This window comes from Drosophila gunungcola (genome assembly GCF_025200985.1).
Source record: "Drosophila gunungcola strain Sukarami chromosome 3L unlocalized genomic scaffold, Dgunungcola_SK_2 000002F, whole genome shotgun sequence".
Classification (NCBI taxonomy): Eukaryota; Metazoa; Arthropoda; class Insecta; order Diptera; family Drosophilidae; genus Drosophila; species Drosophila gunungcola.
The window spans coordinates 7,311,528-7,333,502 of NW_026453178.1; the positions used below are offsets into that span (position 1 = coordinate 7,311,528).

Genomic DNA, 21,975 nt, shown 5'->3' on the forward strand with positions numbered 1-21,975 from the left:
ATTTTAAGTTGTTTTTAATTATGATAAATTCGTTATGCATCACGCTCCATCTTGCAAGAAATTAAACATTCAACATCGTTTAATATCCACTTACAAAAAAAAGTAGGTAAGAATAAAAAACAAATAAAAAAACAAGATAATTTAAATGTTGTTTAACGAAATTGAATAATTATTTAAAGGTCATTCAAAATGACATAAATTGTGTTTCTCTGTAAATTTTTATAAACTTTATATTATACAAAATGTTGTTTACTATTTTCCTTGAAAAACTTGTCCTCGACCATTTTAGCACTATATTCAGGCGGTGGCTTCATCTTTAATGGACAAGGACGTATAAACATTTGTGGTTTTTCTCGTAACCACTTGGTGGCAACTGAAAAAAGGGGCAATGAAATATTAAATTGTTAAATGCCCAAAAACTTACTCCACTTGTCACCCATTATAATGGGGCAAGATACATGTGTGACTCTCCAATCGATGGTTCCATTCAATAACAGATTGTACCATACCAACAAGGATCCTTTTTGAGTACGAACTCTTAGATCAAGATAAGGAAAAACTGTTTCACCACCTTGCTCCACATCGCTCATCTGAAAAGAACCTGTTAAAACTTATACCAAAATTTTATCATTATATCTTACATAATACAAGGCCGTTATAATACGATTGCCGGATGTCCAAAATGTACTATCAGTTGATTCCGAAGCGTCCTCGTGCTCAAATAAATGTCCAGCGATACCGTAGTTAGTAATCTGCAACTCCTCAGACTCTTTTACACTTAAGCCCGTGGCATCCATAATACGTTCATTTAAATTATTCATTAACGTATGATCAACATTATCCTTTAAGCGCATTGTTTTGCATGTGCGCAAATTGGAGAAGTCTTCAATTATCTTATCAGCAGAGGTGTAAAACATGCTGCGCTTTAAGTGTGGATTTGATAGAGTCTTGAGCAAAAGGATTTCCTCATTATTGATGAGATTGTGGTACATTTTTATAGGTGGATCGTGGTTCAACTCCTCCACTTTTATCGGAGCCAACAAAAGAAAGGGCGAGGAGTGTAAAAGATGACAACGCAAATGTTTCTTAGCGGGGTATTCCATGAGACAAGCCGGCTTAAATAAATATCTATTTGGATGCTCCGGTTTAAGAACCTCGGGTATTGAACTCAAATTTTTCAGTCTGGGAATCTGTTGCTGCCAAAAAGAGTGGCTTTGGTCCAAGATCAATGCTTTCTCGGCATATCCCAAAGCGGCTTTATATCGGCCTGAACTCTGAGCCGCCTTCATGAGCAGTTTCAAAATAAAATCATTGGAGCATCCAAAAATATCAAACTTTTTTGAATTTTGGTCTTTATAGTAGTTTTCCAGGGCTAATTGAAACCATTGTTCAGCCCTCTGGAATTTCTCGTCCAAATAATAAACAGAGCCTAGCACTAAGTACTCCAAAGCACTCAATTTCTTAAATCTTTGAAAATAAAAAAATATAAAATTAATTTAATTTTTCGTCCTTACAAAAATTTACAGAATTTACTGCATACCTGTACTTTTTTCCTCTCAGCAAACCAATAGACATTTCAGCGGGATCGAGTCTGTATGTTGACTGCAGGCGATGTATGGCGTAAAGAGCTTCTTTATAGTCTATTTTTGTAGGCATTTTATGTCGCAAGTCTTGTAAATTGGCAATTTCCTCAATGCCGTGTTTCCTCTTTAGATAATGTAACCAATTTGGCCAGTCAAAATGCAAAAGACGTGCTAACTTAAAAGTGTCGTAGGGATTTGACGAGTGTTGGCGGTTAAGAAGGTTCTCCAACTTGTTTATGGCCCTAAAGGAGTGTTTTATTTAAATAAATAAATAATCTAAAAATTTTGTTGTCTTACAGTTTGATATTTGATAGTTGCTTTGTTAAAACCATTGCATAGTTCTGCAGATTTTCAGTAGCCTTTTCCCTCAGTGACAGCAATGGTAACATGTGAGAATGGGATAATGCATACCCATGCGATAAATTCGATGGTTCTATTGGTTCTTCAAAGCTCAAACCAATTCCATTTACCAAAAATATGAAAACACAAATGCGAAGCATGACAGCAGCTTACTTATACTAAATGTTAGATAAAAAATATTATGATTGAAAAACATTTTAAACAACCTTGTCAAAAGTTGTTAGTTAGGCTTAAAAGGATTACAAAAATACAAACTTAGGCATACTTATGCATTAAAAAAGGTAACCATGTACGGCTTTTAAAGTATTTATCAATATTACTAATAGAGACCAAGTACTTCTATAAAAATGTTTGAAAATTGTATCGGTTTTACTTAACCGTTCTTCAAATAAACAGTATCATTTTTGTATATTTAGATTATTGAATTGAAAAATGTATAACACCATATAGCACCAGACAATTAAAATTGCAATTCATTTGCATTTGGTATGCCTTAATACACAATTTTATGGCTTGTGTGGTAGAAAAACATTTAGTCAGTTAATTTTTAACTACCAATAGAAAACAAACCATGTGCTTAATTTTAAAAATTTGCCTAGTTTTACTGATACTTCCAGGGGCTCTTTTTGAAATTTTGACTGATCAAGCCATGTCTGTAGCTGGAATGAAAAGTCTCGTAGATATGGAGGGTTTATTCATAAGCGAGTTAACAAACTATGCAAACGCCCTTAAGGACAAAATCGATACCATAGAAAGGTGATTAAGTGTTGTTTATAAGTACGTTGTATTTTACTTATCTATCTGTTTAGTTTTCTACAAAAAGTAAAATCCAAACGAGAAATTTCTCGAAAAAACCCACAGAAGTTCGTTGCTCATCCACTCAACGGATTTTCCCTCATTCGACGATTGCATGAAGATTGGACTGACACAGAGTTATTAATGTCCAAAAAAGTGGGTTTGAGCAACCTAGAAGCCATTAAAAAAGGTTTGGACGAAGCACAACCCACCGATCAAGATCTGGATGATGCCATCATGGGAGTCCTCTTACTGCACCGATTTTATAATCTGCAACCAGTTGACATAGCCAATGGAGTTCTGGGGGGACAAAAGTATAAGTGAGTAACGAATTTTTAAAATAAATTTACCAAGGTTTTTACATTCACCTGTACTTATCAAAACTATTGCCCTTTTGGTTGGCCCCAATCTTCCTTTATATTTTTATTTGTAGTGCCAAAATGAGTACCCTTGACTGCCAGGTTTTGGCTAACTCCTTAGTTAACTCAAATGGGGATAGGGTTGCTTTAGATTGGTATAAAACTGCGATAGAGCACTACGATGAAGAGCGAGATGGACAAGTCTACAGGGAGGTATTCAACTTTACGCTGTCTGATTTATACACAAATTACACGGAAACTTTGGTAGCTAAGGGTAAGTTAGTTTAAGCGGCTTCAATTTTTTACATTTCTTTAACTAACCACTGTGAAGGTTTCATTTTTGCCGCCTTGAATATTCTTCGAAACGTATCTGATTTGGATGCTGATCTCTGGTCACTTCAAAGAAAAATCTATGAATATTCTAAAGCTGATATTCCGGATCCTTTCGTACGTATTAGCATGTAAGTTAAATTTAAACTAAATATATTTCTATGAAAGTTTGTCACTGAACCATGGGTCGGCCACACTGGTTGTCAAGGATTATGGGAGCGCAGAAAATATTTTAGTTGTTTCTATGAAAGCGGAAGGACAGCGTTTTTAAGGATTGCCCCACTTAAGGTCGAGATTCTCAGCTTAGATCCCAACATTGCAATCTATCATGATGTAATCTACGACAGTGAGATCTCAAGGATGAAAAATATTTCACTCCCTTTACTAAATGGTCCTTTGCGATTCATATACAGTGATGATTATAACCTCAAGTTTGCTAGGCTCAATGAGGAGCATCAAAGTGCGCTAAATCAGCGCGTAACGGACATCACTGGAGAGAATGAAAAAGAGACTAGCGACTTTGTGATATACAACTATGGTATTTGTGGGTTTAGAGACTCCCATGTTGACAACTTAGAACTAGAGGATCAAACGGTAAGCTTGAAATATGAACAGAAGTATTGGAATTTAAGTTATGGTATTGATCTTTTAGGCAGAACTAGGCGACCGCCTTACAAGTATAATGTTTTTTGTAAGTATAAAAAACTTTCTATGAAGCATATTCAAGATTATTATATCTTTCTTGTATTGATTTCTTTCGATCTTTTAAATTATTACCTTTTTCTTTATCTATATTTAAATTATTTTTTCCCTGACAATTTCAGTTAAGCGACGTGGCCCAAGGTGGTGCCACTGTTTTTCCTTATGCAAATATCACAATCTGGCCCCAAAAAGGCAGTGCCGTGGTGTGGCGAAATCTGAATCATGCCATGCAACCTAACGAAGATACTTTCCACATGTCATGCCCGGTTATTGTGGGCTCTAAATGGAGTAAGTTATATGTAAATTCAACATAGAAAATAATATTTATAACATTCTATTTTTAGCCCTCGTCAAATGGTTACACCAAAATCCTCAAATATTTTCCAGACCTTGTAAAAAAGAGTATAAAGAATTCAACATATGAATTTCACTTGAACGAGACACTTGAATTAAGCGTGAAATTAAAAGCGTTAAATAAATAATTTCATGAAAATTTAAGCTTTACTCAAAGAAGTGTTGTTTTTTACTACAATCTCTTGAAAACTACCAAACAATGCATAATATTTTGGTATTCATTTTTCTGCTCATCCTAGTCGAGCAGAATTTGTCTACAAGCTCGGAAAAAGATGAGAATTTAGTTTCATTTCATAATAAGGATTATTATAGTTCCTCAGTTCTAGGACTGGTAAACCTCTTAAAGCTGGAGCAAGAGTTTATGGAGAATTTTACGATCTATGCCAATGTCTTGCAGGATAAAGTGGACAATCTAAATATGTGAGTTATAAATTCATATATTTTGTATATTCTACAATTGGAATATGATTTAGTTACCTAGACAACTTGAAGCGGCCTAATCATACGACCCATAAAGAAAGAGAAAAGTTTGTTTCCAATCCTCTAAATGCTTTTGGATTGATCAGAAGACTAAATCAGGATTGGCCCAAATTGCAAAATTACACCCGTGAACCTTTGGGCCTTTTACAACTAAACGCGATGGAGGAAATCCTAAATAAAGCGCCTGTTTCCTTCGACATGAACGAAACACTAAAAGCAATGCATCGTATCGAGACAACTTATGATCTTCAAGCGAAAGATATAGCAAAGGGCCTGCTGCAAAGCAAACAATTCAAGTGAGTGTTATGCACTCACCTTATTTTTTATTACATATAAAATAAAAAACAATTAATTTTGCAAATTTCATAGATATTTTTCCTATTATATTTTTTACCAGCTATAAACTTAACGTACGGGACTGTTTAGCATTAGCTCACCATAATTTTGATGTTGGAGATTTTAGCCGATCACTCTTATGGTTTGGGGAAGCTTCAGATATAAACACAGAGCCGAGTCAGGACATTTTCAGTAAATTACTGAGCCTTGAACTTAAAGCCTTTGCCACATCCATAATTAAGCGTAGTAAGTAAATGCATTCATTACAAAAACCCTTTACAAGGTTTAGAATATGGTTTTTAAAAAATCATGATATAGTTTTAGAGTTTCAATATTTATGATATATTCTTCCTGTGCAGGCAGTTTTATGTCGAATCAAACCACCATTCACAAATCAATAAACAACCAATTGCAAGACGCCAAAACAAAAGACTTGGAGCACATTGTTAAGTCAAAACTAAGCCAATGGGCTACGGAAAGTATGAATGCATCTGGTAATTCCAGAACAGCTCCAAATGCCATGAATATTGGATGTCAAGGGCTCTTTCCCAAGAGAACCAATCTCGTCTGCCGTTACAACTTTACTACAAACTCCTTTTTAAAATTGGCCCCTCTTAAAGTGGAAGAAATAAGCCGAGACCCTTACATTATAATGATCCACGGAGCTATATCGGTTAAGGAAATCGAAAAAATGAGAGGGAATTTAGAATATATAAAGCAAATGGGCAATGGATGGACTGAAACAGACGATTCCAAGGAGATTGTGGCGCGCATCCATTGGATAAGGGAACAATCCCCGTTCATTGATAGAATCAATCAACGCATTGCTGACATAACAGGTTTTAAATTGGAGGAGTTTCCTGCTTTACAGCTGGCTAATTTTGGTGTGGGTGGATACTTCAGGGCACATCACGATTATTACACAGAACGTCTAAAAGAAGTGGATGCCAACAATACTTTGGGAGATAGAATCGCAAGCTTAATCTTTTATGTACGTATACCGAATACATCGAATATATATTAAATAGATTTTATGACCTTGACAGGCTGGAGATGTTTCGCAAGGAGGTCAAACCGTTTTCCCAGATATAAAAGTGGCGGTGGAGCCCCAAAAAGGCAACGCTCTTTTTTGGCTCAATGACTTCGATGACTCATCGCCAGATCCGCGATCCTTGCATTCTGTGTGTCCTGTGATAGTCGGTTCCAGATGGAGTAAGTACTAGAGATGGATCTTATTAACTTTTAACCTTATTATCTCCTCCTCAGCAATTACGAAATGGATACACCACGACCCACAAGTATTTGTAAAGCCCTGCAGCCCAAGGTTTCAAAAAAAAGGTCTTAAAAAGTGACGTGTTCTTTGACTTAAAATAAAGTTTGGTTTTCACAAGTAAAACGAATTCATCAGTGACGCTATTACCATATCGAATTTAGTTGTTTATTGCATATCTTCGTTATCCAAGTCAGTCAAAATGAAAAGCTGTCACAGTTTGCTACTACTAATACTCTTCTGGAGGCAAACTATTGCCCATTATGCAACAAATTCTATAAACAATGAATTATTTGGTACTTCCATCACGGGACGTTTAAAACTGTTGGAAATGGAGCAACGCTTTATAGAGAATATAAAGGCTTACACCAATAAAATGGCCGAGAAGGTTAAGAATCTGCAAGCGTAAGAAAGATTTGGTAAAGTAAATACAATCTTTAAAGCTAAATCGGTTTCTCACAGATATATTGACTCAATTGATTATGTGGTCAGGCAAAGCTTAGAAGATCGAGAGAAATATGTTAGTAATCCATTGAATGCGTTTAGTTTAGTGAGACGAACACATCAAGATCTACCAAAATGGCACAATTACTCACAGCAAAGTGTGGGATTGGGTAAGAATATACCCAATATAAGTCGACTTCTTTATAGGAACCATTTAAATTAAACATAATTTTATTCAGAGGAACTGTATGCGTTAGAAGAAATCATGGCCAAGGCCCCTGATCAAAACGACATGGAATATTCTTTACGAGAAATGCAGCGGCTTGAAAAGACATACGATCTTGAGGCCACAGATTTAGCAAGAGGTCGTCTGCAGGATAAACAATACGAGTAAATACCAAACTTACTTCTCAAAAATTGTTACCTCAATAATAATGCCTTGCAGCATTAAACTTTCCTTACGAGATTGCCATGTTTTAGGGGAACACAAATTAGAAAAGGAGGACTATCATAGAGCTTCCATGTGGTTTCGCATGGCCATCAAACATGAACCCGAAAAAAACGCCGATATAATCAATATAATTCTTGGAGATCCCAGGGATAAATTGTATATGCAATATGCCAAATCAATGCTTATGTTTGGTAAGTCGTTTGTACATATCCACCCTATTTAGCTATTATATTCCAACATTTAGGCATAATTAAGTCAAATCCCTTACTGACTGTTAAAGAAGTTCGTGCAATAAACTACATAGCACTTCAAAAAGCCAGCCTAGCTGACGTAAAATCTCTGGTATCAAAATTGCTAAGCCAGAGCGATGAGGAAATAGTTTGGGAAATGAATTTAAATAAGACAGCCCCAACCGACTACGAATTGGGATGCCGTGGACTGTTTCCCAGGCGGAAGAATCTCGTTTGCAGCTACAACTTCACCACAACTCAATTTTTGAGGCTAGCACCTCTGAAACAGGAATTGTTGAGCATGGATCCTTATGTTGTAATTTACCACAACGTTCTTTATGACGACGAGACCGCAAAACTCAATCAGCTTTCGAAGAACAACACTGCTCTAAATGTCAATTTTATCAAGAATCGCATCGTTCGACGCATCACCGACATGACAGGGTTTAGTTTTCCTCTCACAGATGAGCTTAAATTGTCAGACTATAGACCATCTGCGCATTTGGAGGCTCACTCAACAGGAAGATTACTGTGTTATGTGAGTATAATCTCCAAACAACAACAACTTTAGGGTAAAAAAAGGCAGGTTCAATATAATTAAAATCTTAAATGTTGTTATTAAATCCCATCAACAGGCTAACGATGTGGAGCAAGGTGGCGCGACGGTCTTTCCAAAATTAAAAATATCTGTCTTGCCCCAAAAAGGCAGCTGTTTGTTTTGGCATAACAATGAACAGCGCGATTGTCCAGTTCTTCAAGGAAATAAATGGGGTAACTGGAAACCATTATTTGAGTATCAAACATTTATTAAATATATGCTTTCTTTATGTGCTTAGTTCTTACCAAAAGAGTGGATGTTGTACACTGATTTTCCGACCAAAATGCAACATAAAATAAATTGACGCTCATTTTTGATGTAATGAAATTAAAAATATGTTTTATAACCAATTTAATAAAACCATCTTAGTTATTAGTTTATTATTTAGTTAGGATTTATCTGCAAGAAAATTATGCAACACAACGAATCAATTAGGTCAACTGCGACCTTAGAAAATGCATTATGATCAGACAATATTTTCTCTTGATTTTTCAAATTGGAATTCTCCTTAGTCAAAATGACACAGTGCCTAAGTTTGCTCATAGTTCTCCCCTTCTCAGTACAAATTTTTGTTAAGGGTGCCAAAAATCAACTCTACGATGAAAGCAAAGAACGATACAGCTCATCAACTGTGGGTCTTTTGAAGCTGCTGAATGTGGAACAAGATTTTGCTGAAAACCTCTTAAATTTCGCAGGAAAACAAGCAAAAAAAATCCCTAAGCTTCAAAAGTAATTACATAAATTTAAATTAATTTCGATTGTTAGTCAAACAAAAATTCGATCTTAGTTACTTATCTGCAGTGGATTATATATTAAATCGCAGCTTCAATGAAAGATTCGAATATGTTTCTAATCCGTTGAACGCATTTTCACTTTTGAGACGCACCCATGAGGATTTGCCAAAGTGGCTCACCTTTTTTAAGAAGGAAATGGGAAGGGGTGCGTATTAAGTTTAGAGGTTTGTACTAATAAACTGAAACTTCTAGCCATTTTAATTCCGAATTAAAAAGCCGCAGACCTCACTGTTCTGGACAACCTTGTAGAAAAGGTCCCAAACACTATGGATTTGATGTCGGCAATGCATGGAATTCAAGGACTAGAAAGATTTTATGATTTAAGGATCGATGATATGGCACATGGTCTCCTTGACGACAAGCAATACGAGTATACTTAAATCCCAAGAAAACTAATGTTATTAAATTTGTAAATAAAATTCTTCTCCTGCAGCATTCGACTCACCTATCGCGACCTTATAGCTATGGGAAATCTGATGTTCCAACAACACGACTACCAAGCAGCTGCAAAATGGTATCGTATGGCTTGCAAAAGCGAGCTGGAAGACAGTGATGCGTTGTTTTATTCAATTCTGGGCAATCCATCTGAATACCTCCATCGCCAATACATCAAATCGTTGTTCATATATGGTAAATCATATATTTCTAATGATTTCCTTTTATTCTAATGGTTCAAATTTAAGAAAGTTGTAAATCAGACCCTTCGCACACAGCTGAAGAAGCTTTCATTGCAGTGGAGAATTCTATGGCAGACATAAAGCAAGAGGATTTGAATAGATTAATGGCAAAGCTGAACAGCCCCGAAAACGATGTGCAAATAGAACGAGAGCTCTATCACACAAAAAGAAGACCATCGAAATTTGAAATCGGCTGCCGAGGACTGTACCGCCGGAAACCAAAACTCGTGTGTCGCTACAAGTTTACCACGACTCCTTTCCTGCGATTGGCACCTCTGAAATTTGAGGAGATCAACTTAAATCCATATATTGGAATGTATCACAACGTGCTTTACGATTCGGAGATTGAGGGACTCAAAATGCAATGGCCGAATTTGGCCAATGGCTATGCGGTCACAAGAAATGGATCAGAAACCAGAGATGCAGTGGCTCGACATGCCCGGGAGCGTATCAATCGGCGCATTATTGACATGACAGGATTCGATATTTCGAAATCCGAGAGATTGCAGGTTGCAAATTATGGGGTGGGGACATTTTTCAAACCTCACTTTGACTACACCTCCGACGGAATTGAAACTCCGGATGCTTCGGCATTGGGAGGTCGTTTGGCCAGCATTATTTTTTATGTGAGTTCAAGAGATGTATTAGTTAGTTGATACAAAGTTATAATTTTTAACGACATTCATTTGGTTGCCTAATTTTGCAGGCTAGCGATGTTCCGCAGGGTGGTGCCACAGTTTTTCCACAAATAAAAGTCTCTGTCCTCCCACGAAAAGGGAGCAGTTTGTTTTGGTTCAATTTGTTTGATGACGGAACCCCTGATATAAGAAGCCAGCACTCAGTATGTCCTGTCATTAATGGAGATAGATGGAGTAGGTTGCACACGTTTGGCAGATTTTTACTACATCTAAGTAATACTATATATTTCAGCTCTTACGAAATGGGTGCCCTTGTTTCCTCAAATGTTTATCTTGCCATGCAAATCATAAAAGGCAACTAATATCTGCAGTTCACAAATTTAAGTCTTAAGGTATAAATTCAATTCCCCACCTTTTTTAAAAGGGACCCGAATTTAACTAACAAAACATGTATTAGAGAAATAATTTTAACGCAGTTAAATATACAAATTTTGAAAACTTATCGGTTACAGATATAGTGAGTCCTTTTCATGCTATCTTTGTTATATCAAAACCTATTTTTTGCATCAGATATTAATGTATTGTATTTAGACAAGTTTACAGTTTATTTTCCTTAAACATGTTTTTCCGAAACCACAAAATTTAACAACCATAACCAATAGACCATGAAATCGTTGCTTTACCTGCTAATTTAAACAGAAAACGATAGCATTAGAAGACCTAAGCTAAGATGAAGTCGTTTGTGTTTCAGCTTAGCCTGTTATTAATTTTTGTTCCGAAAAACTTTGGCATTGATGAAAATAGCTCAGAGGAAAAAATGATATACAGTACTTCTGTGATGAGCATGGTAAAACTTTTAGAAATGGAAGAGTCTTTAAAAGCTAACCTTGAGGCATACGTACAAGCTATGCAGTCTAAGGTGGATAAGATTAAATTGTAAGTCTTAAAATAGTAAATAAAGTTATTTGCATTTGGAATACGTGATATTCGTAGATATCAGGAGTCGTTAAAGAGGGAAAGCTTCAACACGCTGGCCGAGAAGGAAGAGTATATGGCCAATCCTTTAAATGCCTTTCCTTTGGTAAGACGCCTCAACCAAGATTGGCCCAAGTGGCTAAGATATCTGAAACTGGCGATAGCAACCAAGAACACCAAAGAAATGGAATTGCAATTGAAGTCTGCTCCAATTGATGATGACCTTAATGTTGCCCTTAAAGGAATGACGCGAATCGAAAAATTTTATAATCAACATGCAGAGGATTTGTCAAAGGGTTTCCTGCTTGGCAGGAAATTTAAGTAAGTCAATATTGTGTCTTTTTTTTATTAAATAACATATCTAGACAATTTATTTAAGCTCTCATTTGACTGCTCCTGATTGTAACGCCTTGGCTAATTTTCACTACAATCAATCTCGATTCTCCGAATCCACTCACTGGTATCGCATGGCTTTAAGACTTCATGAGTTTCCCCAAGGCGAACTCTACGAAAAAGTTTTGGGTTTGAAGAGGAAAAAAATCTACAAAAAATATGCCAAGGCATTGCTCAAAGAATGTAAGTTTATTTCCGGGCTGCAATCATGCAAAATTTTAATAATTAAATTCTTAAATTCCTTTTTTAATACATTTTTGTTATTTAAGCTTACTAACCGAAATATCTCTAATGAACTTATATAAAATCACAAATTTATTTGTCATTATTATACCAGTTAATAACATTTTGTTATCGAAAAATTTCAATGTTTCTCTTTATTTCACTCAATTTCACTTAAGAGTTTTGGATGAAGAGAACGATGAGCTAATTTATTTAAAAACTAAAATATATTAAATCTCTTTTGTAGCTCTAACCTTGGATAAAGTTAAGATCACTTCCACAGAGAAATCAGAATGGGATAGCATGGCCAAAGAGGTCACTCGGGAAGACAATTATGACAACGTTAAAAAGTTAATTGATGAATACCTAACAGGAGACGAGAAGATATTTCAAGAGGAAGCCGCCAAACGAAAGCGTAAGCCAACTAAACTAGAGCGCGGCTGTCGCGGAGAATGGCCGAAGATTACCTCGTCCCAACTAACGTGTCGCTATAACAAGGAGACATCTCCATTTCTTAAGATAGCGCCACTCAAATTGGAGTTTCTAAGCCTGCAACCTCTGGTACTTCTTTACCACGAGGTGCTCTACGAGCAGGAATTCAAACAAATGAGGGACATTGCCATATTTAATGCCACCATGCAAGATGGCTGGACATATGTTAACTTTGACAAAAACGGAAAGCCAGAACCCCAAGATTCTGTGGTTAAAATGGTTACCTTTCAGGGCACCACTGCTCCTTTTACCCTGAGTATCAATCGAAGGATTGCAGATATGAGTGGCCTGGAAATGCTCGAGAACATGGCCCTCTATCTGACCAATTACGGTCTGGGAGGTCATTTTGGTAAGCATGTGGACTACGTGGAGTTGGCCGACCGTCCCGTAAGTGTTTTAATTAATTAATGAAATTAATTTAATATATTTATATTAACATTTTTGCAGCCAGGCTTTTTTTCTGAGTATGGAGGCGATCGAATAGCTACAGCTTTACTCTATGTAAGTGCGTTACTTACATATTTTATTTTCCCTAAACAATACTTAAGGTAATAGCATCATGAACACATGTAGAAAAACAATAAGACCAACCAAATCTTAGACTTTTGCTTACCAAGTTAGATACGTTAAAAAAGCCTAGATTTGTTTTATAAAAATAGTTTACTTTCCTTGTATCTAGGCAACCGATGTTCCCTTGGGTGGAACTACTGTATTTACAAAACTAAAGTTATCCATAGAACCCAAAAAGGGTAATGCTTTGATTTGGTTTAACTTGAATCATGCTGGGGATCCTAATCCGCTAACTGAGCACTCTGTTTGTCCTGTCGTAATGGGTTCCAGATGGAGTAAGTTTCAAATAATACTCTGTACGTAAAACTATTAGATAATTATTATATTTCTTTCCCTTTACAGCGATATCCAAATGGATACATGAACGCCAGCAAGTATTTAAGAAACCTTGTTTAGCCTAATATGCGAATATAAAACTGTATTATTGCCGCCATTAGTAAGGCATATAAATAAATAGCAATCGCCTGAGGGACGAACACAGCTCTTTCACCACGGTGTCCCTTTCATTGTTTGCCGTAAAAATTGCAAGTGCCACTAAATTCAGTTCTACTATTGGCAGGGGAGCCTCCAAGGGGGGGTTAAGCTTATGTGCTTGCTCCAAATAGCATTTTGCGGAAGTGCACACTTCAATAATGGAAAGAGGGCAACTGCAGCAGTCAAGCAGGGCACGAAGGACAATAGCCAGGCCGACGTACTAGCGCCAACTTTGTCTATCTTGCATCCAGGAGTCAAATAAAGGGTGCAACCATGTGATTTAAAGAGGCAAAGGACAGACTTTTATGAATATTTTAAAACGGGAATGCGAAGGACCGGTGACCCAGATCGTTTTAAAAGTTAAACTTTGAAAAATTGTTGGAAAACATATCTTTCAAAAGTTCCGAAGTGTTTACTTCTAAGACTTGCTGGCCTATTTTATAAACTAAATAGCTTTTAAATGAAAGCTAAACGAAATAAAGACCTTAGTTATGACTTTATCCAGAGATAATAAAAACACACCATATGTGCAATATCGAAGTAGATTAACGTAATCTAAAAAATGGAAATTGCATTTTTCAAACAGTAGCAAAACTCACTTATAAGAGGGCAAGTGCAAACGCTTAAAGCCTGTTACACTAATTGGAATATTTTTGGAGAGGCATCCCTAAACTGAGCTACTAATGCACAGCAAAGTTGATCTGGAACTTTAAATGAGTTTAAAGGTTTAAACTAGGTTTGGTGAGGGGCCAAAGCGAAACGAAATCAGCATGAAAGCAATTGTCCAAGTTATTCCAAAGTGCCAGCAGGCAAAAGACACTCGCATTTTCAGGCAGGAAAACTGGCAGGACAACTGGCTGAAATGGAAGCTGAGACCGACCGGGACCGAATCCTCTTGCTGTTGCCGTCAACCAAGTCGGAGCTGTTTTTGAAAAGGGTTAAGGGGGAAGGGGCATTGCCGGATGAAGGCCTCGCAGACACAGAAGGGAAGTGCCGGTGATGTTGTTTATGTAGCCATTGAAAAGGCGATCCGTAGTTAAGCATTAACAAGTTAACTAAGAGCTGCAGCTGTTGACCAAAGCAGTGCAAAAGCCGCTAAAAAGAACGAGGCCAGACCTCTAACAAAGTTTGATGGGATAATAGTTAGTTTTCTTTAAGGCGACAGGTTACAAGTTTTCTTGTAGTTTGAAAGAACAAATCTAAAATTGAGGAAAACTGTTAATTGATTACTCCAATTAAATGAAACTGAATAGTTAATAGTTAAATGTTGCAAATCAACAATGGCTTTCAAAAAATTTAATAATCATAAAATTTTAAGTCTGATAAATCCCTAGCATTGTCTGCAGATGGGTACATCATATTACCACCATCAGTTTACATAATTTTACAAAAAATTCAAGAAATACTTATAACTTTAGAACTTACCGCTCCAGATCATTACAACTTATCATAAGAGCATGGAAAATAAGGTCCGAAACTGACAGCAAACCAAACTGCGGATATTGTCCCATTCAAATCGACGAAGAAGCGAAGTCGAAAGCAGCAATGACTAAGCCAGAAGTTCCGACAATCCACTGCCGCAATGATTTAGCATGTCCGCCTGTTGAAGCACCAGAATGCGGATGCACAAAAACTGCAAGTGGAAGTCCAAGAACAAGTGAATCCATTGAATGGCTTGCCAAGTTGTTAAGAAAACTGCAGCGCAGGGACTCTGTAAAGTGAGAAGTGAGAAAAATAGAAAATAAGTAGAGGCAAACGCTATCTAAAGCTTCTCCACTTACCAGCAGGAGTTATCCAGAGAATCGCAGGACGAAGAACTTAGGATGACACCACAATGTGTCCAGGGGGACTTGGCTTGGGGCATTGTAAAGCGATTTCAAAATGTGCTGAACTCTTAAGTGATTGAATTGTTATCGGTGACATGAATTTGTCCGCTGATTTGAATGGGGCGTCCCTGGGAATCAGCACTGCAATGGATAGATGGCTGATAAGTTAACGCAAGACTACAAAATAGAAATATTATATACTAACCTGATATCGGGGGAACGCAATTTTGCAGTTAACATCCATAAAAAGGTGACGCAAGCACAAGAAATTTCTTACTGCTAACAAAACAGGAATGTGTGTGTGGAAAAAAATAATACCTCACAGCAAATGTGAAAATGCTGTATAAAATGGAACCTAATAAAATGGGTGATTTTCATCATTTGGACTCTAGAAAAGTACTATTTATAAAACCAATTTTACATAAAATCCTTAAATGTAAGAGTAAAAATTCTATTGATTTAATACAACTTACTAAAGGCACTATAATTTTGAAACCAGCGGTAAGGGCAGGCTCTTCTTTTCTATGCACTTTGCGTCGAGTGACTGCCGCAGTGTCAATCTGCAGAGACAACGCTATAAGGGCTTATGGCACTCATGTCCGTGCCGCAGTTCCCTTATGACAGCTCATGTGTGCACTCCATAAATGTCGCGCTGAAAATGAGAGTCGTGGCATGTGGGCCACGGGCTAAACCTAAAAATGCCCTTGAGCATTAAGACAACTCCCAAGACATAGCCCTCTTATCAGTTGAAAAACTCTATTGTTTTTCCGAATACATATATATATATATATATATATATATAAATATATATTTTATTGTTAGTTATACATTAAATAATATAACATGTAACATGCACTTGAGTCTCAAACTCTAATTTATAGGTCCTCATCAGCGGGAAGTTCAGCGTCCTCAATTTTACGTATATCCTCCCAGCTAATAGACGCCGTTTTTAACATATCGCTCGGGGCAATACAATATGGACAGGATCGGAGATCCATAAGAAAAAATTCCTATTAAGTTTATACGAAAAAAATAACATTTAGCTAAATAGCAAAGGTACAGAAAATTACGCATTATCGTATATTTTGTAATAAATTCCTAAAAATAATATACGTACAACAAATAAAATATTTTAATTCAAGCGCTTGACTTGGCAAAGTGAAGGAAAGAAAATTATGCATCACCATACCGAGCTTACAGAGATTGAAGTTTTGATTTATATATGCACTCGACCACGTTTTTATATTGGGTTTAAAAAAAACTTTAAGCAGGTTTTTTCATTAATGCCATTTATGCAGAGATGAACGTCCTAGCGCAAAAACTACAGAATTCTATAACTTTTCAAACGCAATATGATCTATGTATGTATATTTTTGAGATGATCCTGTGATGCCCTAAGATGTTCACCGCAACATGTACACAAAATAAGTTGCACAACATTGTTCGAATTAAAAAAAAATATATCACAAATATATCCCTTGTTTGACCTTTAAAACCCTTTTTTTTGTGAAGTCAATAAAGAATACTAAGGAATCCGATTGCTGTATATATATTATTATCTATTGCAGTGGGCAAAACTTGATCTACTTATTTAAAAAATAAAGCATTTGGAAAAGATACACTTTTAATAGCTTTGAAACTGAATCTGGGCACCCATATAGTCAAAAATTCTATAATATTAAGCGCATTTATAATAATACGAGCTTACTGGTACATTATTATTTATATTATCTAACCGGAGGCACACTTACATGGGGATGCTTCTCACAAACCTCCGCTATGCGCCCGTAGATGTACTGATGGCAACGATCGCACTCGTAAGCGGTGTGCGGACGCATGCAGATGCAGAGCCTGGTGCTCTTGTAGTCCTCGGGCAGATCGTACTTGAGCTTCGGCTGCTCCTCCGACTGGATCTGAGGATTGCGGTTCCGGATGTTGCTCAGATCCCTCTCGAACTCGAGGTAATCCAGTTGCTCGGCCTCCAGTTCCGTGAGCGGCATGTCGTTGATCGAAAGTGCCATCGGCTTCCTGATAATGGTGACTTGCTTTACCGATGGGGCCGAGAGATTCCCGTAGCGCTGCCGAAGTCGAGCGGCTATGGAATCCGGATCGGTGCCATTGTTGGCTGCAATATAAACAGCTTAGGTGAATTCCACTCCAAAACAAAGCTAAAATTACCGAATTTTCTGGAAGATGGCATCTTTTTTTTATGATTTATCGTTATCGCTTCGTTGTAAACACAAAAGCTTCGTTGTAAGCACAAAAGTCAAAGTCTTGAACACCGGGGCAAATATTTAAAAGCCAGCTTTTCCAGAATATGAGTGCTTATATTAGTAACTCGAGCATTTTTTAATCTAATTGGATGTCAAAATATGTTTGGTGAAGCCAACTTTGAGTAACGGCGCTTGGCAGTGTTGTGAAACGCGAGAGGTGACAGAGAGAGGTCTGCATTACAGTGACCCCTGGAAGGAAAGAACATATTAACCGAGGTCAATGAAATACATACATACATTTTTAAACTATTACAATTAGTTTGCTAATAAATAAATAATTTAAATTAAATCATTTTGCTTTGCTTACGCTACAGTATTCGCTAGAAATCATAAACTTAAATGAACAAAATTTTTAACAACCTTTTTAATTTTAAATATTGTTTTAAATCTTACATTAAAATATCAAAATAAAAACTCAGTTTAACAACAATTTTCGGTTTATTTACTTATTGGCACTTTTGTATACATAATAATGTTTATGTAATAGCAGATTCGTCAACGAAGTCTCTGTTTTTGAGAATATCCCATTTCAGCGCTTGGTCTCGGATACTTGCAAAAAATTAGCATGGGCACCGCAGAAAGCGCATTGACGGGCGTCCATAAGAAATGTCACCTACATAGCAATTTTATAAATGATAGATTATTTACCGTTTTTTACTAGTTAATTACTTACTTCGGGGTGTTTTGGACAACGTTGCGAAATGCGGCCCACAAATGACTGTTTGCAGCGGCTGCAGACAATCACATTTTCACGACTACGCTCGCATATGCAAAATTTTACACGGTCAGGTGCAGTTCCTAAATTGTAATTGGAATTGTACTGTTTCTGGAATTCCATTATCCACCTGTGCGATCTGATTGAACAAAAAGTTTTTCCTTTCTGTAGCAGTGCTGTAAAGTTTCCGATTTACTGACTAGTTGAAATCGGCTTGTTAGGTCAGGGATGGAGCATTTTACTGGTTCTTTATCAATCTTCTTTGATCCGCAGCTCAAGTAGGATAAATAAATAATTTTCTTTTAGGTAAGATTTTACTGAACACTTATAAATATGGCGTACCTACCATGGCCCTTATATTCCTAAAAAATTGTTTGCACTGCCGATAACGATCGAAACGCGGAACTACTTTTTAAAGCCTGGGTTTCGCACCATTATATTTTTATGCGCGTTCTTAGTTTTCACTGTTATCTACACGCCCAGCCATATGCAAACATTTTTTTTCAAAGTAAGCTAATTTTATTGAAGGCAGCAACAAGACAAAGCTTTAAGCTAAGTGCAATTCGCTCTGGTTCCGGTTCCGATCAGCTGACGATCGTCACTTCTAGTTTTGTTTATTTTCTGTTCAGCCGTCGTGGGTTTCGCTTCCCGTGCGTTTTTTTTAATTGTTCCGAATTATTCTGGTTTTAAAAAAATTAAGTAGCCAACAGTGGACCAGCAGAGCAAGAACTATAGTAATTTGTCAAAAACTTTGACGATATTTGCAGTAGTTGGAGACCACAACAGCTGGCTCCAGGTGATTCACAAGGTGCTCCAATTCCACAACAGTTCGGTGAGTGACCAGCCCTGAAATTTCACTTTGATAGTTTAAACAAGTTTTGATTTATTTTCATTCCAGTTAAAAATGGGGAATCCCACTAACATATTAGATTTGCCATTGGAGATTTTGGACCGAATTTTGGATGAGCTAAGTTTTAAAGATAAGCTAAAACTAGCCCAAGCTGATCAGGATTTGCAATCGGCTTTTGCCTATCACTGCCGCAATGAATATAAAAAAATTTCATCTCGGACTTTATCGCTGGAGAATTGGTCGGACTTCTTGATGGTTTATGGCCCAAACGTTGATGAAATAAATGTTGATAGCTTAGACGTTCAATATTTAAAATTAATCGAGCAACATTGTTGCAACCTAAAGATCATAAGCGGGTTCTACTTAAAAGATCACAAATGCACTGCGGCCAAAAGTTTGATTAGCGCATTAAAAAGTCTTACGTCTATGGAAATAACCATAACTAACGATAACACAGCGGAAGTAATTCATATCTTGCAAGAAGTTCCAAATTTAAAAATATTAAGTATCCAATTTTTAGGAGAAACATATGGTAAGAAAACAATAATATAACCGATTGTTTCGTTGATAAGTTTTCTTCTTTCAGATGAGTCGGGAGTATTGAAACAACCATCAAGCTTAGAAAAAGGTAAGTTTTGTTCTATAGGATTTTTTGTATTTATGACTATATTTTGTATATTCATTTCAGCTCACATACACAAATTAATCAATTTGGAAGATTTAACTATTAGATCGACTTTTGGTCACTCGGCAATCAAAATTGAGGAACTTTCATCCCATTTAAAAATGCTTCGCAAGTTAAATTTATCTGGAGTAAAATTTGGTTCAGCTCCTGAAAATATGGAGTTAAATTTCCCCGCTTTAGAAGAGCTCTCCATAAGTGATTCACATATTGATGTTGAGTTGCCATATTGTCCAAAACTTTGTTCTCTCAGAGTATTTAATTTACAATACTCTTCAAGTAATTTTTTTGTTAAATGGATGGTAAACCATATAAATACTTTAGAATCATTTGAGTCCGATAGTGGGGTATTCAAAAAAAACGTTTTGTTTAGTATATTTTCATCAAATTCGTTTGGGGAATGGAAATTTCCTGAAATAAAACATCTTGTTATTCGAAATTCTAAAATATGGTTCCCCCTACCATTTTGTCCTAAGCTAATATCGTTGGAATTCAGTTCGACGACCTTTTTCTCCATGAACTTCTTTTTTAAATGGATTTCAAAGCACGGAACTACCTTACAAAAATTAAGCATAAGCTTTGAATTATTTAAAGAAAAATGTCGCCTAACTAAACTTTCAAAAATTCAATCTCAAACATGGATACTACCTGCCTTGAAGGATTTGAATATTACTTTTAACACAATCTCTTACGATTTACCATATTGTCCAAACCTTGTGTCTTTGAGTTTGGAATATGCTAAATGTCGCTCAATGGATTACTTTTACAAGTGGATCCTTAGGCACTCAAACAATTTGCAAAGCTTGAAGTTGAGAGAAGAATTATTTGAAGAAAATAAACTTCTTGAATTTTTATCAAAGTGCAACAAAATACACAAACTTGAAATTTCAGATAAAACAATTTCCTTTGAGTTTATGAACTCGTTAGTTAACATACTAAGAGAAAATGGTGTCACATCAAAAAATCCATTTGAAATTACTATTTCGCATAATGAATTTCTGAATATACAACGTATGGTAAGTGTTACGTAAATAATTTTCTTCTTTAATAAGATATTAATTTTCCCAGTTGGCTGAAATACCAAATTCCGAGATATGTAGATGCGTTGAGGCTTATAATATTTTGGAAATGCTTGAAATTGATGTCGATGAGAGTTTTAGCGACGTAATTAATTTGACCTTAAAATGGATTTAAAAATTGTAATTTAAATAATAATAATACTTTTTCGTGAAATGTTAATTAATATTGATTTTGATAAAAATTGTAATTTAAATAATAATAATACTTATTCGTGAAATGTTAATTAATATTGATTTTGATTTGGCTAAAAATTTTGAGAGATGTCCTGTTCGTTTATGGAAACCTCCAGAAACTATTATTATATTATCTTATTATCATAGGATTTCCTCAGTATTTTTAAATTGTCTTTGATTCGTAGAACAATACTAAAAGGGCAAAAAAAATGGCAACTTTTATATTGAAAAGTCTTGAACATATAAAAGCATGTGGTTTGTGTATCGGATAAACCAGCACGTTTTCGAACCACCGCGCACACTACAGATGTCCCTTTCCCGCATACACGTCTTTCCTAAGAGCAGTTGGCTTATGGAGTGGAGTGAGATGCACCGCATGTTGAAAACCGACATTCTGAACGCTCAGCATACCGACGGCTCGTTGGTCTAGAGGTATGATTCTCGCTTCGGGTGCGAGAGGTCCCGGGTTCAATTCCCGGACGAGCCCAAGTGATGTCGAAATAAATTTTTTTTTTAATTTTTAGTAATAAAAGTGTTTACCTCTTCTTCTTTTTAACTCAGCGTATTGTGGCCAATGATTAAGCATTGTGATGATTATCCGCACGAAAAAATAGTATGAACTCCTTAATCACAGTGTCAAACAATATTTATAATAATATTGACTTCACAATAGTTTCTATGATTCTGATTAGGTAGAGATCAAAAATTAAAAATAAAATAAAATGTTTGTTTTTGTTCATCAGTGTAAATAAATGTGTCACATTTCATAGCAGCCCAACTGATAACACTGAGTTCGTCTGCAATATTAAGTTAATTGTGTGTTTGTTTTATATCCCTGGTTTAATGTGT

At 36.1% G+C, this 21,975-nt stretch overlaps 8 protein-coding genes, 1 long non-coding RNA gene and 1 other non-coding gene across 13 annotated transcripts; 7 read left to right on the forward strand and 3 right to left on the reverse strand.

Annotated features, from left to right (window-relative positions):
• Window positions 1-148: 148 nt before the first annotated feature.
• LOC128257527 (prolyl 4-hydroxylase subunit alpha-2) lies at window positions 149-15,705 on the reverse strand. Its single transcript, XM_052988577.1, has 8 exons — window positions 15,559-15,705; window positions 15,309-15,494; window positions 14,953-15,238; window positions 1,881-2,101; window positions 1,541-1,825; window positions 642-1,467; window positions 425-590; window positions 149-373 (listed from the first exon to the last, which is right to left on the reverse strand). The coding sequence occupies exons 4-8, from the start codon at window positions 2,081-2,083 to the stop codon at window positions 234-236; spliced, it is 1,620 nt and encodes a 539-aa protein (XP_052844537.1). The 5' UTR covers window positions 2,084-2,101; window positions 14,953-15,238; window positions 15,309-15,494; window positions 15,559-15,705; the 3' UTR covers window positions 149-233.
• On the forward strand, window positions 2,509-4,633 carry LOC128257530 (prolyl 4-hydroxylase subunit alpha-1). The gene is made up of 8 exons (XM_052988581.1): window positions 2,509-2,699; window positions 2,753-3,058; window positions 3,172-3,371; window positions 3,429-3,544; window positions 3,596-4,021; window positions 4,080-4,118; window positions 4,252-4,417; window positions 4,474-4,633. The coding sequence occupies exons 1-8, from the start codon at window positions 2,515-2,517 to the stop codon at window positions 4,551-4,553; spliced, it is 1,518 nt and encodes a 505-aa protein (XP_052844541.1). The 5' UTR covers window positions 2,509-2,514; the 3' UTR covers window positions 4,554-4,633.
• On the forward strand, window positions 4,641-6,699 carry LOC128257529 (prolyl 4-hydroxylase subunit alpha-1). 2 transcript variants are annotated; one of them, XM_052988580.1, is made up of 6 exons: window positions 4,641-4,903; window positions 4,957-5,259; window positions 5,361-5,549; window positions 5,663-6,290; window positions 6,346-6,511; window positions 6,566-6,699. In XM_052988580.1, exons 1-6 carry the CDS (start codon window positions 4,683-4,685, stop codon window positions 6,649-6,651), a joined length of 1,593 nt encoding a protein of 530 aa, XP_052844540.1. In that variant the 5' UTR covers window positions 4,641-4,682; the 3' UTR covers window positions 6,652-6,699. The 2 variants fall into 2 exon arrangements, with proteins under 2 accessions (XP_052844540.1, XP_052844539.1); XM_052988579.1 differs by having other exon boundaries at window positions 5,361-5,545; window positions 5,659-6,290.
• LOC128257533 (prolyl 4-hydroxylase subunit alpha-2) lies at window positions 6,747-8,657 on the forward strand. Its single transcript, XM_052988583.1, has 7 exons — window positions 6,747-6,974; window positions 7,032-7,183; window positions 7,253-7,403; window positions 7,459-7,655; window positions 7,709-8,232; window positions 8,330-8,465; window positions 8,531-8,657. Exons 1-7 carry the CDS (start codon window positions 6,772-6,774, stop codon window positions 8,560-8,562), a joined length of 1,395 nt encoding a protein of 464 aa, XP_052844543.1. The 5' UTR covers window positions 6,747-6,771; the 3' UTR covers window positions 8,563-8,657.
• LOC128257534 (prolyl 4-hydroxylase subunit alpha-1) lies at window positions 9,091-10,973 on the forward strand. 2 transcript variants are annotated; one of them, XM_052988584.1, is made up of 6 exons: window positions 9,091-9,250; window positions 9,303-9,456; window positions 9,520-9,716; window positions 9,770-10,389; window positions 10,470-10,635; window positions 10,694-10,973. In XM_052988584.1, exons 1-6 carry the CDS (start codon window positions 9,181-9,183, stop codon window positions 10,750-10,752), a joined length of 1,266 nt encoding a protein of 421 aa, XP_052844544.1. In that variant the 5' UTR covers window positions 9,091-9,180; the 3' UTR covers window positions 10,753-10,973. The 2 variants fall into 2 exon arrangements, with proteins under 2 accessions (XP_052844544.1, XP_052844545.1); XM_052988585.1 differs by having other exon boundaries at window positions 9,097-9,231; window positions 9,309-9,456.
• On the forward strand, window positions 11,102-13,555 carry LOC128257528 (prolyl 4-hydroxylase subunit alpha-1). Its single transcript, XM_052988578.1, has 7 exons — window positions 11,102-11,337; window positions 11,395-11,697; window positions 11,756-11,952; window positions 12,239-12,870; window positions 12,931-12,984; window positions 13,163-13,328; window positions 13,396-13,555. The coding sequence occupies exons 1-7, from the start codon at window positions 11,132-11,134 to the stop codon at window positions 13,452-13,454; spliced, it is 1,617 nt and encodes a 538-aa protein (XP_052844538.1). The 5' UTR covers window positions 11,102-11,131; the 3' UTR covers window positions 13,455-13,555.
• Window positions 15,706-16,173: 468 nt separating the features above from the next.
• LOC128257341 (uncharacterized protein CG13380) lies at window positions 16,174-17,775 on the reverse strand. Its single transcript, XM_052988316.1, has 3 exons — window positions 17,532-17,775; window positions 17,105-17,478; window positions 16,174-16,363 (listed from the first exon to the last, which is right to left on the reverse strand). Exons 1-3 carry the CDS (start codon window positions 17,551-17,553, stop codon window positions 16,229-16,231), a joined length of 531 nt encoding a protein of 176 aa, XP_052844276.1. The 5' UTR covers window positions 17,554-17,775; the 3' UTR covers window positions 16,174-16,228.
• A 270-nt stretch (window positions 17,776-18,045) lies between these two features.
• LOC128257433 (uncharacterized) lies at window positions 18,046-18,567 on the reverse strand. Its single transcript, XR_008267866.1, has 2 exons — window positions 18,300-18,567; window positions 18,046-18,239 (listed from the first exon to the last, which is right to left on the reverse strand). It is a non-coding gene; the product is annotated as an uncharacterized LOC128257433 (long non-coding RNA).
• Window positions 18,568-18,961: 394 nt separating this feature from the next.
• On the forward strand, window positions 18,962-21,071 carry LOC128257307 (uncharacterized). Of its 2 annotated transcripts, none has more exons than XM_052988265.1 (5): window positions 18,962-19,173; window positions 19,240-19,723; window positions 19,778-19,819; window positions 19,880-20,889; window positions 20,942-21,071. In XM_052988265.1, exons 2-5 carry the CDS (start codon window positions 19,246-19,248, stop codon window positions 21,065-21,067), a joined length of 1,656 nt encoding a protein of 551 aa, XP_052844225.1. In that variant the 5' UTR covers window positions 18,962-19,173; window positions 19,240-19,245; the 3' UTR covers window positions 21,068-21,071. The 2 variants fall into 2 exon arrangements, with proteins under 2 accessions (XP_052844225.1, XP_052844226.1); XM_052988266.1 differs by having other exon boundaries at window positions 19,880-20,884.
• Window positions 21,072-21,541: 470 nt separating this feature from the next.
• Trnap-cgg (transfer RNA proline (anticodon CGG)) lies at window positions 21,542-21,613 on the forward strand. The gene has a single exon. It is a non-coding gene; the product is annotated as a tRNA-Pro (tRNA).
• The last annotated feature ends 362 nt before the right edge of the window (window positions 21,614-21,975 follow it).

Coding starts and splice junctions, on each gene's coding strand:
- LOC128257307 (XM_052988265.1), top strand. CDS start 19,246: ATGGGGAATCCCACTAACATATTAGATTTGCCATTGGAGATTTTGGAC. Junction 19,724..19,777: donor ATTTTTAGGAGAAACATATG/GTAAGAAAACAA, acceptor TTCTTCTTTCAG/ATGAGTCGGGAGTATTGAAA. Junction 20,890..20,941: donor TTCTGAATATACAACGTATG/GTAAGTGTTACG, acceptor TAATTTTCCCAG/TTGGCTGAAATACCAAATTC.
- LOC128257534 (XM_052988584.1), top strand. CDS start 9,181: ATGAGGATTTGCCAAAGTGGCTCACCTTTTTTAAGAAGGAAATGGGAA. Junction 9,251..9,302: donor GGTGCGTATTAAGTTTAGAG/GTTTGTACTAAT, acceptor CGAATTAAAAAG/CCGCAGACCTCACTGTTCTG. Junction 10,390..10,469: donor TGGCCAGCATTATTTTTTAT/GTGAGTTCAAGA, acceptor CTAATTTTGCAG/GCTAGCGATGTTCCGCAGGG.
- LOC128257533 (XM_052988583.1), top strand. CDS start 6,772: ATGAAAAGCTGTCACAGTTTGCTACTACTAATACTCTTCTGGAGGCAA. Junction 6,975..7,031: donor AAGGTTAAGAATCTGCAAGC/GTAAGAAAGATT, acceptor GGTTTCTCACAG/ATATATTGACTCAATTGATT. Junction 8,233..8,329: donor CAGGAAGATTACTGTGTTAT/GTGAGTATAATC, acceptor TCCCATCAACAG/GCTAACGATGTGGAGCAAGG.
- LOC128257527 (XM_052988577.1), bottom strand. CDS start 2,083: ATGCTTCGCATTTGTGTTTTCATATTTTTGGTAAATGGAATTGGTTTG. Junction 1,468..1,540: donor CTGAGAGGAAAAAAGTACAG/GTATGCAGTAAA, acceptor TTATTTTCAAAG/ATTTAAGAAATTGAGTGCTT. Junction 374..424: donor TATAATGGGTGACAAGTGGA/GTAAGTTTTTGG, acceptor CCCTTTTTTCAG/TTGCCACCAAGTGGTTACGA.
- LOC128257529 (XM_052988580.1), top strand. CDS start 4,683: ATGCATAATATTTTGGTATTCATTTTTCTGCTCATCCTAGTCGAGCAG. Junction 6,291..6,345: donor TCGCAAGCTTAATCTTTTAT/GTACGTATACCG, acceptor TGACCTTGACAG/GCTGGAGATGTTTCGCAAGG. Junction 6,512..6,565: donor GATAGTCGGTTCCAGATGGA/GTAAGTACTAGA, acceptor TCTCCTCCTCAG/CAATTACGAAATGGATACAC.
- LOC128257528 (XM_052988578.1), top strand. CDS start 11,132: ATGAAGTCGTTTGTGTTTCAGCTTAGCCTGTTATTAATTTTTGTTCCG. Junction 11,338..11,394: donor AAGGTGGATAAGATTAAATT/GTAAGTCTTAAA, acceptor TGATATTCGTAG/ATATCAGGAGTCGTTAAAGA. Junction 11,953..12,238: donor CAAGGCATTGCTCAAAGAAT/GTAAGTTTATTT, acceptor TCTCTTTTGTAG/CTCTAACCTTGGATAAAGTT.
- LOC128257341 (XM_052988316.1), bottom strand. CDS start 17,553: ATGCCATCTTCCAGAAAATTCG. Junction 17,479..17,531: donor GCCATCTTCCAGAAAATTCG/GTAATTTTAGCT, acceptor TTTATATTGCAG/CCAACAATGGCACCGATCCG. Junction 16,364..17,104: donor TTTGTGAGAAGCATCCCCAT/GTAAGTGTGCCT, acceptor TAAACTTAATAG/GAATTTTTTCTTATGGATCT.
- LOC128257530 (XM_052988581.1), top strand. CDS start 2,515: ATGTGCTTAATTTTAAAAATTTGCCTAGTTTTACTGATACTTCCAGGG. Junction 3,372..3,428: donor GGAAACTTTGGTAGCTAAGG/GTAAGTTAGTTT, acceptor ACCACTGTGAAG/GTTTCATTTTTGCCGCCTTG. Junction 4,022..4,079: donor TAGAACTAGAGGATCAAACG/GTAAGCTTGAAA, acceptor TTGATCTTTTAG/GCAGAACTAGGCGACCGCCT.